This window comes from Globicephala melas, chromosome 18, assembly GCF_963455315.2.
Source record: "Globicephala melas chromosome 18, mGloMel1.2, whole genome shotgun sequence".
NCBI classification, from domain to species: Eukaryota; Metazoa; Chordata; class Mammalia; order Artiodactyla; family Delphinidae; genus Globicephala; species Globicephala melas.
The window spans coordinates 15,824,643-15,837,893 of record NC_083331.1 but is presented as its reverse complement, the minus strand read 5'-3'; the positions used below and the strand labels follow the sequence as shown (position 1 = coordinate 15,837,893).

The 13,251-nt window shown below is 41.2% G+C and overlaps 1 protein-coding gene across 3 annotated transcripts in view; it reads left to right on the top strand.

Moving 5' to 3' along the window:
• WDFY2 (WD repeat and FYVE domain containing 2) overlaps positions 1-13,251 on the top strand; it is a 181,254-nt gene that overhangs the window by 85,631 nt on the left and 82,372 nt on the right. For all 3 annotated transcript variants that reach the window (XM_030882395.3, XM_070044060.1, XM_030882396.2), the window contains exon 3: positions 2,442-2,515. In XM_030882395.3, the coding sequence (XP_030738255.1) occupies positions 2,442-2,515 (74 nt within the window). The remainder of the gene's footprint in view (positions 1-2,441; positions 2,516-13,251) is intronic.

Genomic DNA, 13,251 nt, shown 5'->3' with positions numbered 1-13,251 from the left:
TGGTTTGAGGACCATCGTAAGACTCACCTACCAAAAGTCTTTACACACACACACGCACGCACACACGCAGGGTTGCTTGGTGTTTTACCATAATGCCTCTTTGAAGGCATGTTTGTACCTTTGGGGGCACCTGGGAGGTAATGCTGTCTGTCTCTGGCAATCCCCTGTCTATAACCATCTGGGTTCAAGCATACGGGTTCTGCAACAACAGAATTTCTGTTAAAACTTCTTTTGTTTATGGTCCTTTATAGGAAAAGTCTTTCCTTTTGAATTCTGGTGGCGTTTCTTACTATCAGTATAAAGTGATGTGGACTAAGGAGGTGACATTGGGGACAAGTTTTATATTATAGGTCCTATATATAGTTGGTGTCACAATCTATAAATTCCTGATGGCAGCTATAGTACCTTATATATCATTGCATCACATGTCTTGAACATAGTAAGCATTCTAAATTTTTGTTGAAGAATAACAAGAAATTTAGTAAATGGGGGAAAAATAAGGAATAAAGAAATAGCAATGATGATTTAAGGGTAGCCTGTGCAGTATTGTAAAAAAGTCTTTTAAATCACATTCAAAGATCAGTGGGTTTTCTAATTATTATATAACCAGATAGGAATTTTGGAGTAAATCATATAGCAAATACTTTTATGTGGCCAGGCAGGCAGCTAAGTGATAAGATTTTTCTCGACTATGTGTAGCCATTTGGGCTGCAGTCAAGTTTTGCTTCATACACTCATGCTTATATCTTAATAAATTGTTAGATATTTAAAATTTTTAACAGGTGTAGCAAAATAACAACTGAAGACAATGTTATAGGAATAATCTCAAACACAAGAACTGTGTTTAGTTTTTCCAGGTATATTTTTATGTGTGTATGTACTTTATGTAGTATCGTAATCAGTGTATTTTTTTCTTTTGCTTTTTTCTGCTAACATGATAGTTTTCCATGAAATCATTAACTTTTAATCCTGCACACGTTATGGGATTATGAGACCTGGTGTCTTAGCATCTGTGTAGAGATTTTGCCAACATAGCTTATAGGCCAAAGGCAAGTAAGACTGGCTGTCTTAGGGCAGTGCATTAAATATCGTTTGATTGCTTTTTTTCCAGCAGTGTTCTTTTGGGAGTCTAGTTTAAATTTGTGGCTCTACCAGAAGAAGATATTCTGCTGTACTGGTGGAAGTTTGCAGTGGGGGGGGCGATTATTTTTTATGTATTTCTATTTTCTAAATATATCGTGTTTGAAAATTAGAAAAAAAGTACTTTATGCAGTTTAGAAGATTTTGTAGTTGTGGTTGTTCAGCGGCCTTTTATAGAGAATCAAAAAAATGTTACCAAGTGATGTGTTTATCAAATGGCTCTGTTAGTAGAACTTGAAGTTCTTTTATAGTTTAAAGATAACCTAAGTTGGGTATTTGAATATAGGACTGTGTGTTTGAATTATGTCTTTGAACCTCCTCCAGCTTTTTTTTCCTGTGTGACCTTGGGTAAGACATCTAATCATAACTGAAAAGTAAGAATAAAAACATTTGATGCCAATTATGATTTTGATGATGGGTAGTTCATGACCTACAGCGCTACCGTGAAGATGCGGGGAGAAATTTAAAAGTTATGTTGAGGCCTTTAGAACACTATTTCAGTATAGAATAAGTTGTCAAAAGGCCCCCATTCTGATAAACAAGCATAGACAGAGAAAGCTGGTAACCGGAAGCTGACTTGGCCCCTCGTGGCTTCCAAGCACGTTTCGTTTACTCAGGCTTGGTGGTACTCAGGAAGTCAGTCCTGCAGAACTGGGAGACCCTGTCCAGGACTGGGTGAACTGACTCACCTGATTTCTTTCCTCTGGAGCCTGGCCCTGTGTCGAGTTAGTTCTCTTTTAGATTGAGGCAAAGCCTCCTTCTTTTTCCAATTGGCAGCCTCCAGCATATGCCTTGAGTACTGAGAGTAAAAGACTTCTGTTAGTTCACGTGCCCCAAATCAGTTCTGAATTAAAAAATAGATTTCTGTACTTGGTGGGGCGGGGGGCGAGGGGGTAATAAGAGCTTTCTTTCGTTTCCTTAGTTCAGAAAAAATTGGTTATTTCCATTAAAGATAGGGTTTGCTTGGAAGAGATAGATTGGTGACAGAAGGCTTATGCAGCACAAAATATTGTTAATCTAGTCAAAGCAAATATAGACTTGATACAGAACAGCCAAGACCACGCCCCTTGGAACTTGTCCAGTTTGAGAATATCTTATTTGTTATATTCATTAAAAGGATAACTGAGAAACTAGGGGTTAGTTGTAAAATTACTGTTTTTATTTTTTGGTGAGTGGGAGTTAAATGAACTGTTTGTCAGGAAATTGTGGGAAAAAAATAGTCATACACTTTGAGCTAGTCACTCCTGAATCCATGAGAATCATCGTTTTGTTAATTTCATCAACATGTTCATTTCTTTCAGCTCCATGTTCATGCATGTCTTTTAACCCGGAAACAAGAAGACTGTCCATAGGTCTAGACAATGGTACAATCTCAGTAAGTACACATAAATAAGATTTTCAGTTGAAATACTTCCCTTCCTGTGGAGTATGTATATGTGTATTGTGATGAGAATTATTTATTAGTTTTTTTTTTTTCAAATTAACAAATTAATTTTCTTGCTAAGTTAAGTGGAAATTGCAGTGCAGCAAATTCTGGTGAGGTGCAGGGAGAGCTATCATCAGTCTCAGCTTAAATGCTGACGAGATTCAGCTTGGCTTACACGTTCACAGCAGCTAGAATAGTAGGGGCATTACCAGGCCACAGAGTGAACTACATGATCTGCGGGTTGGCGAGAGCAAGCTGTGATACTAGTGACTTTGATCAGATGGTTAATCGTGGTGTCACACGATTCCCCACGCAAGTGACAGAACACAAGGGAAATGGCTCTCTTGGACCTGCGTGTCTGATCTCGTCTTGATACTTGACATTGTCCTCCTTCCTCTTTCTGCTCTTTGCTGTCTTCTTAACGCCCTCTAGTAGGTGAATAGAATTCTGTCAATTCGTACAAATTTGTTAAGAAAGCAGAGAATCTAGATTTAGTCTGTCGGGTAGATCCAGATAAATCGACCCTTCGGTTATAGATCTTGAAGGAACTGAAGTGATCAGAGACTGGAATTTCAGGTTTTACTACTTAATCATGTTTTTGCATATTAATTTTCAACTAGTATATTAACTAGTAAGACAGCTGATCTGGTAAATTCTCCATTTTGGTATATTGTCCAGTATTGCCTTTAGAGACCCTGCTTTGGGACCTAGGAATTAGAGGACCCTCCTCCGGCCACGCCTCCCCACAGGATGAGGGATCTGAGGGGCCAGGGGCATGTGCCCAGCCTAAGCCCTCACTCCGCCCACCCCCATGCTCTGGGTACCTGGCTCTGGAATTTCCTGCTCCCAGACAGCTTAGGGCCTGCTTCTAGGGCCTGCATGGGCCTTTTCCCTGGGTCCATCCAGAGGAGGATAAAACTAATAAATGTACCCTTAGCCTGAAGGGTGCCCCAGCGGCAATGGTTTGAGGTGAGTAGGTGTCCGCACGTGTGGGCAAGGTCCCTCAAGGTGTCAATAGAGCTGGGAATGGGAAAGGGGGTGTGGGCTGGCCCTCCCGTGTCACCACACTATGGTGTGGAACTTCAAGAGGTCTAAAAATTCTAACTTTGTACCTGTGCCTCCAGGTGGTTGAAGGTATATTTGTCAAGATTGGAGGAAGAGACCATATTTAATAGTTTAACTTGATTGATAACTTTTACGTATTTAGGCACATGGAATGTGGGTCTCCACTTCTAGTCTTTACCCAACCCCCCTGAGGGGTCTGAAGAGGTGGGCCTGACATTTGCTATTTGATCTTTAGTCAAAACACTTGTCTGGTGATCTTTATGGAAAATTTTAACAATATTGTTACATATAAATCAGTCCATTGACAAATATTTATGGAAGTCCTATAAGCTCTAATGCATTGTAGATCTGTAAAACCTGCACCTTAGGAGGACGGAAGAGAAGATCACGATACAGACCTTTGTCTTCTTTAAGGAGAGCCATTTTTAATAAGTGGGGTGTACGTACGATAAACTTGTTTTTAAAAGATAAGGGGAGATAACTGGATTGTTCAATGAGTTGAAGTTTCACCACAAAGGAAAATCTGAAAAAATAAGCTGAGATCCATTTATTGCCCAGCAGTTCGTGCACTAGTATGTGTAACACTCACTGTCCGCGAAAAGCCTTATGTGTGTATAGCATATAGGTGATTCTTTGTATTTTTGAAATCAGTATAAGGGGTTAGTGGGTACCGATACATTTGGCTTTGAAGGCAAGTTGAGAGCGAACTAAGTTATGGAGAGTTCTGGCTTTTATTGTAAATAAGAAGAGAGGCTGTGTTAGCCATTATTCCTTTAGTAAATGAAACTGCCAGAGAATCAGGACTTAAATCAGGAACCGGATTCTCCAGATGGGTCAGCTCGGTGTTGAGATACCAAATCTTACCTTACCCGATCTTCTAAAAAAGATTAAAGACCTGGCTTGTATGAAATAATTTCCTTAAAAGTATTTCTTCTACGTTGCTGAAGAAGATGAGTTGTATAACCTACCTATTCTCATCTGAAGAATTGTAAAGAGCTCTGTGTTAGGGAACGATACAGTGAAAGAACAGGGTGTTTAAGGTTCAGAATTCTCACTGATCACTACAAAAATAACCAGTTCTTTACTGAAAATGCTTATACAGAGTCTCAGCTGTTTAATAGTTTACTTTCTGGACGTGAGAAATCCTTTCCAGAGACTATAAGTTTTCTGTTCCTTGAATATAGCAAATACATTTTGGAGGAAATACTATTGGTTAACTTATTTTGAAACACAGAAAGGAGGAAATTGGAAAGTAAATCCTTATTTCACTTTATTTTACTGAATAAAAGAGATTTAAGAGGCAGTTAACCTTGTGTAACTGAGTACTGTATTAAAGATGAAGTAGAGGTAACAAATGCAGACCACTCTTTCAGAAGTTTGGCCACAGAAGGAAGTGGAGAGAGAGAGGGTGAGTGCTAGAACAAGATATGACAGTAGATGAGCAGAGGGTCCAGAACCATTTCAAGAATTTAGCTTTGGGAAAGAATGGGGAGACTTTCAATTTTTAAGGTAGGGAAAGAAAGAGACAGTATTGAGATGTAAGGGAGGAATGACCTTTTATTTTTCTCATGAAGTAGCAAGTTAGATCACCTACTGAGAGAAGCAAAAATGAAGGTGGTATATTTTCATGTCTATAACCGTTGTTATTTCTGATCGTGTAGCCCAGAACCCACTTCTGCCATCTTGGTCTACAGTCGCGATTATCTCTCAAGGTCTTGTTCACATGTTATCTTTTCATTCTCTCTCTCTCTCTCTCTTTTCCTTCCTTCCTTCCTTCCTTCCTTCCTTCCTTCCTTCCTTCCTTCCTTCCTTCCTTCCTTCCTCGACAGGTGGGTCCTGAGACCTCCCAAGTAAAATTAAAATTAATCACACACAGTACTCAATAGGTTAGTTATATCACATTGCTTATTTAACCTGTTTTGTAAAAAGTTTTCAAGTCTGTCTCCTCCATTAAATAGTTGAGTATTAAGGAACTGGCCAGTCTTTTATTCATCTCCTCTTTCAGTGGATCTTAGTGTGGTACCTTGTGCATATTAGGGACTCAGTGAATAATTTGTTAAATAAGTTGTTGACTAAAGTATAAATACTATTATTATTAATATAGCTGGTTGTAATTAGTACCTGCTTAAATTCTGAAACAGTTCATTGGTACAGTTCTTTTGCTATTCAAAATGTTTTTCACAATGGAATTAACTTCCATGGGGGGAAGAAGGTATGCCAATAATTTAATTCATCCTGAGTCTGAGTTTTCAGAAATGCCTTCTGTTTCAATGTTGACAGAAGTCAGATTGTGCTAACTGCTATTCATACTGAAGCAGGACTTCAGATTTTTCTGTCATAATGACTCATATATTCTAGCCAACCAACAAATATATAAATATCAACTGTGTGAAGAAGATTATGCTCAATTCTAACACGTGGCTCCTGGTCTCAAAGAACTTATTCAGTTGGGGCAAAATGAAAAATGAAGTTATGAAATACCTAACACATAGTAAAAAAAATAACAGCAAAAGTAGGCAGCACCCCAGTGAGCGTGATGTTGGCAAGGCAATGAGGTCAGATAAGAGTAGGAGAGAATGGTCTGGGGCAGCTCCATGGAGACTGGTTGTGAGCTAGGATTTGATTAGCTAAAGATAGGAAGGAAAGGTATTTCAGGCAAAATGAATGGCATGGGGAAAAAAAATGATACTCATCTTTATAAATATATTTTTTCTTCTGCATCACAACTCTTAGGGTGCCAAAATTTTTATTAAAATCTTGCCAAGATAAATGCATAGTCACTGAAGATTTTTCGAACAAGACCCCAAAATGATAAAATCTCTGTTCTTTGTAGATTGATCTCATACATGTGTTATGGGAAGTTTGATTGGGATGAGAGGAAACAATTGCTGTGTATAATGGTTAGCACTCAGGATAGAGGTTATTGTATAAAAATAAATGATATTGACCGTGTATGGCTTTGTTGTTACTGTTTTGGTAGTTCTTGTGGTTATTATATTCTTAGAGTTCATATAGTTTATTCAAGGGAATGAAAGAGGAAAGAGAATAAACCTTTATTGAGCATCTACTATGTACCAGGCACTCTGCTTTACATACATCCCCTCATTCCAGCTTCACAGTAATTCTATGATGTAGGTGGTATTACTCACATTTTTCAGATAAGGAGACTAAGGCCTAGAGAGTTCACAAGCTTCTCCAGCTCACTTAGCCAGGAAGCAGCTCTCAGCAAAGCTAGGGACTCTGTGTGCCTTGAAGCCTGGGCTTTCTTCTCACCCCATGCTGCTGGCCAGGAGCCACTGCTGCCTCTGTTAAAGGCTTTCCATCCTTCCTGTTGCCTCATTTGTTTATGGGTCTGTCTCCTTCACTAGACTGTCAACTACATGAAGGCAGAGACCATGTATGCTTCAGTGTTGTGTCCTGGACCACTATAGATGTTTTGTAGAAGTTCTGTTAAAGGAAGGAGAGAAGGCATTTCAGTTCCCATCATCAAGATGCTACAACCAAAGTTGGGCACTTAACCAGCAGGATAAAATTACTCTCAACAGTTGAGTGTTATTGTGTGCATTTACAGAGTGCATCGTGTGTTTAAATGACCGGTTTGGGCGTGTAGAAGAATTTGATGTCCATACGCTGCTTCCTGAAATTAATAACGTAGATACACGAAGAAAGCAACTAAAAAACCTAAGTAGAAACGTTATGTTTTCCTGAATGTTTGTGGGACTGATGGAAACCCTTGGAGTTCCTTTCCTTGTAGGTGTGTCACTCTGGTCCCTGCCCACATCTTCACATTGGCTTCCTCTCTGTGTCTCTTTGTCTTCACATGGCCTTCTTATAAATCACTGGTTGAAGGACTCACCCTAATCCAGTATGATCTCATTTTAACTAATTACATCTGTGGAGACCTTAGTTCCAAATAAAGTCATATTCTGAGGTTCCATGTGGACATGAATTTTGGGAGGACACTATTCAACTCAGTACAACTGGTAATAATATTGTATCTACAGAATTTCCCTAACAGTGTCCTACCAATTGATTAGGAAACCATTTTGTGAATGTGTAAAATGATGCCTTTGGGAAGAGGTACCTAAAGATATTAAAAGAGGGGAGAGATAGGATAAGATTAAAATTGAAAGGGAGACCTTAATTCTTCTATCTAATGCCACCTTCCCCTAGATTAAGTGACATATATTAGGTAGGTCACATGTCAAGATAGTGATGGCAGAACTAGGACTTCCTTGATCACTGGACAGATTTTCTTATCACACCAGGCTGATTTCTTCACACAACTAGGACAACCGAGTTGCAAGGAATTGCCCTAGGATGGTCACTAATGAATTGGAAGCTTGTGTTATTCCATGCATCTGGCCATTGCTAAAAAAAATATTTTTTAAAGAATTTGAGCCTTTAATGTAACAAGATGTTTTGGTTGTTTATTGCTGTGGGTTATAATGAGCCTACAGGGACTGAACCCAAATGGTGAGGTCACGTTCTGCAGTGAAGAGAAGTAACTTATGAATAAAGCACTTCAGCTGTACCCAAGCTGACTGTACAGTCGGACCACTCCTGCTGGAGGGAAAGTCCTGTTAAAACCTTCACCTTGATCGGCTCGGAGACAACAGTGCTATAGCCGACGGGCTCCTGTTTGTCAACCATCATGGCACATTTCAGGTTTTGTACTTAGAGAAGAATTGATGTTGCTTCTGGAATTGCCCTGCCTCCCAGGATTTCTAATGTGGTACCATACGTGAAAAGTAGCCTAATCATGACGTCAACGGAGGCTGGATTTGAAGACAGTTTCAAGAGGCCCTGTGTTCAGAGAAATGTGGACCTGGAATCTGCAGGGCTTCCTTTTAAACTCTTCCATAATCTCAGTACTTACACTAGCTTATGATTTTCTCATTCTCCCATGGTTTCTACCACAAAAGACCATCATTTCTGAGTCATTTCATCAATCTATGGCCCTGGGCTTTCTAGTGTGGGGAGTTCCTTTTATAGACTGTTAGGTGGCCATTCTCTTCTGAGCTTGTGCTAATAAGTTATAGTAAACTTAAATATGTATAAATATTTATATGTCAATATTAAATATCTACATATATATATATATCTTTTTTTCTGCTTAGCAGAACAAGAATCCCTGAGTGCAACATGCCAGTTGCTTACTGTTTATTCATACAGTATAATTCATTGAAGGTGGTTTTGTCAAAGAAAACACTTACTGCGATCATGGGAGTTGTTGTCCCTTCAGTATTTGTGTGGGTCACCAATCTTCTTAGAACCTCTCAAGGACAAGCCTGTCTCTTCCAATTGTGGCATTGTATAGGTAGCCCTGTCGTCTTTTGTTCAGTACCTGAATGTTATCTAAAAACCTGGTCAAGTAGTACTGAATGCATATGCCAAGGGCTTTCTTTGGCCGCCAGTTATTTTGTGGCACCTCCATTACAATTATGAATTTTTGAAGAACCTCTTGATCGCCCTTTTAGACCGATTCTGTAGCATGAATACTGGTAGGAACACCCAGATTGCCCTATATTTTAAACTGGGTGCTAAGGAGTTCCTGTAGAGTGTGTGGTAGATTGAAATCGTTTATACAATATCTACAGGAGGTATCTTCCACAAAGGATGGCCTCATTAGGGTCATTGTATTACTATTTTATTTATTTAAAAAAATTTTTTAGCCATGCCACGCAGCTTGCGGGATCTTAGTTCCCCGACCAGGGATTGAACCTGGGCCACAGCAGTGAAAGCTCTGAGTCCTAATCACTGGACCACCAGGGAACTCCCTGTATTACTATTTTAGAAGGTGGTCATCTTCTTTTTATTGGAGTATAGTTGATTTACAATGTTGTGTTAGTTTCAGGTGTACAGCAAAGTGAATCAGTTATACATATACATATATCCACTCTTTTCTTTTTTAGATTCTTTTGGTGGTCATCTTCTTATCTTGGCCACATCAAGCAGTGTATCTATGGTTCAGAAAGGCAATGGCTAGGAATCGATGAGCATATTATGTTCCAAGTTACTTTCCCTTTGTCTTATTCCTTAATAATCTCTCCCTCCCCCTGGATCCTTCCCATTGGCTTTTAAACACACTCAAATTTCTTTTTCTTAAAAACAAATGTTGCTTATTAAGAACAACTCTCTTCCCTGTTCACCCAGTAGTCTCTCTCTCTTCTCTCATTATCAAACATCTCCAAAGACTTGTCTTTTTTTTTTTTTTTTGCGGTACGCGGGCCTCTCACTGCTGTGGCCTCTCCCGTTGCGGAACACAGGCTCCAGACACGCAGGCTCAGCGGCCATGGCTCACGGGCCCAGCCGCTCCGCGGCACGTGGGATCTTCCCGGACCGGGGCACGAACCCGTGTCCCCTGCATCGGCAGGCGGGCTCTCAACCACTGCGCCACCAGGGAAGCCCTCCAAAGACTTGTTTGTAGTTGCTGTCTACATTTCCTCCTTCCCCTCTTTACTGAAACCACTGCCATCTGGCCTCCAGTCCCATCAATCTGTCCAAACAGCTCTGGCTGTGATTATAAAAGCTCTCTACATGCATCTGTACAACTGACATGTTTAGGTCCTCATCATGTTTGACCTCCCAGCAGCACTTAGCTCTGCTGTTTCTTCCTGAAATACTCTCTTCATGTCTATCCACGACACAGTACTCTGCTGGCTTTCCTCCTGTTCCCTGGCTGTTTTGCCTCTGTTTCCATCACAGGATGTCCTCGGACCAGCTTTGGTTCAGTGTTGGAGTTTCTCAACATTTGCCCTCCTAGGCCCCCGCTTCTCCTCTCTTTGGGCAGCCTCGCCAGTGTCATGGCTGCATTTGCTGCCCATGTGATCATAACTCTCAACTTTTAAGCTTTGTCCAGACCTTTTCTCTGTAATTCCAATTTCCTTCTTAATATTTTCTGTTGAATGTCTCAGAAAAGCCTCAAATTCATCAGGTCTAAAATCAGACTCCTTTTCCTCCCCTGGTCTTTTCCTCACCTGGTCTTTCTCAGTGTCCCCTGTTTACGTGACTATAACCACTGACCATCCTGTGGCACGAGCCAGGGCTCTTTGAAATTACTTTCCTCCTTTACCCTCCACTCTGTCCAGTCCATTATTTATGGATTTTTGCCCCCTAAATACCTCTCAGCTCCCCTCTCTCTTCATCATCATCATCGTTATCGTCACCATCACCACCACCACCATCGTCATTATCCTGCTCCGTTGTCTCCTTGGACCCCGCCCCCTTCACTGGTCATCCCACATCTGCGCTGCCTCTTCCACTCTGTTTTCCATATTGGAGCTATAGAAGGATCTTTTCAGAATACACATTTTATCTCGACATATCCTCTGCCAGACCTCTCTCAGGCTTCCCTTTGCTCTTAGCACACAGGCCAGAATTCTTCCCATGGCCTATGTGACCCTGCTGGGTCTGGCCCTGTCCTCCACAGCCGCGCTTTCCGCAGTGCCCTTCCTCCCTGAGTTCCAGTCTTAGCTGCCACTCGCAGTTCCTTATGCCCACCTTGTTCCCTCAGTTCCCAGGGCCTGTGCCTGGAGTGTGCTTCCTTTCTCTTCGCCTACTTAACTCTCATCCTCCGGATCTCAGTTTACTTTTCCTTTCCTTGGGGACATCTTCCCTGCTCTTCCGGCAGTTCGTGTCCCCAGATTATAAGTGTTCATAGCATTGAGCGCCCCTCCTCTGTAGCAGTTGTCATAGTTTGTATTTTATGTCTTTCGTGTGATTATTTGATTATTGCATGTATCCAGCATAAGCTCTTCAGGGCGGCAGCTATGTCCGCTTGACTCTCTTACATTCCTAGCATCCAATGCAGTGCCCATGAATTAGAAGTGCTCTGCATATATTTATAGAATGAATTAATGAGTGAGTGAATGAATAGATATAGTCTATCAGGTTGACAATACATAGAGGTTAAGACAATATGTAAGAGGTTAAGTCTGAAATCAGACTGCTAAAGTCAGATCGCAGTTGTGTACCCACAAGTTGTGTCACCCTGGGCTAGTTGCTTTACTCTCTGTGCCCTAGTTTCCTTACTGTAAAATAGGGATAATAATTGTATCCATTTTACAGGGTTGTGATGAGGATTGTATGACATACACGTAAAGCTCTTAGGACAGTGCCGGTATGCGTCAAGTGCCCCATCAACATTAGCTTCTTAGCAACATTATTGTCACCAGGAGCAGCAGCATCTTCCGTTGGCAGGAACTAGGAAGCTTTGGTTCAAATCATCACCCTCAGGAAAAGGTTGCGCTTTGAGAGGACCCTAAAGATTGGAGAGGATGTAGCAAATTTTTCATCACAAGAGTCACCCTTCCTCCAGTGGACTGACTGGAGTCCTCCAGTGGACTGACTAACCCCAGTGGGTTACCAGCCATCGAGAGCTCTACCACTTTCTGTTCATTTGGGAATCTGAATTTTATAGGCCAGAATGTCCAGAGAGCTATCTATGGTCCTGCAAGTATTCTTTCAACACTAGGAATCAGTCTTGTATCACAAATCTTTTATTAACCATTTCCATCTAGACGTGTGAGAATAATATTCTCTCTGTGCACACATATTTTGCTAGTTTTTATTTTGAGTTAATCTCTTATACAGACTATAGAGCCCGACCACGGTTCTCATGTCACTGTCGTGTAGATGGCAAGGTTCAGAGCCCAGAGGGGCTGAGGTGGCATTTCCATGTCAATTACCTCTAAGGCATTCCTCCCAGAGTACCTTGACTGCAGCATTTGTAGTGAGGTGGATGGACCTAGAGACTGTCCTACAGAGTGAAGTCAGAAAGAGAGAAACAAATACTGTATGCTAACACATATGTATGGAATCTAAAAAAAAAATGGTTCTGAAGGACCTAGGGACAGGACAGGAATAAAGACGCAGATGTAGAGAATGGACTTGAGGACACGGGGAGGGGAGAGGGTAAGCTAGGACGAAGTGAGAGAGTGGCACTGACATATATACACTACCAAATGTAAAACAGATAGCTAGTGGGAAGCAGCCGCATAGCACAGGGAGATCAGCTCGGTGCTTTGTGACCACCTAGAGGGGTGGGATAGGGAGTGTGGGAGGGAGATGCAAGAGGGAGGAGATATGGGGATATATGTATACGTATAGCTGATTCACTTTGTTATACAGCAGAAACTAACACACCATTGTAAAGCAGTTATACTCCAATAAAGATGTTAAAACAAAAATTTTTTTAAAGAAATTAAAAGAACCATCTGACATTTATTCCTTTGCAATAAAGCTTGAGAACTCACTAGAGCCAACATGTGTGAAGGAAGCAGTTATTCTTTTATAGCCCCTACGGTTGCTGGATTGCCACCACCTGGTGTTACTACACCTACTCTTTAATCTGAGAGCCTTGGAAGCAGGCTACCCCCTTGCCAGCTAGAAGCTTATGGTAGCAGAGAGGGGAGTAGCATTAGGTATGCCCTGGTCCCTGGGGTGCAGTGCTGGTGTTCACTGCTGGGCTTGTGTTTCTTAGTTTCACTGTGGTTGGATGCTGCTGACTCAGGGCGGTGGTAACCCAGAGGGGTTTTTGTTTCCAAAGGGGATGCCCCTCCCCATTTATTTACCGCTCCTCCAGCACCACATCTTGAATGTAGTAGGCGCCACAATCA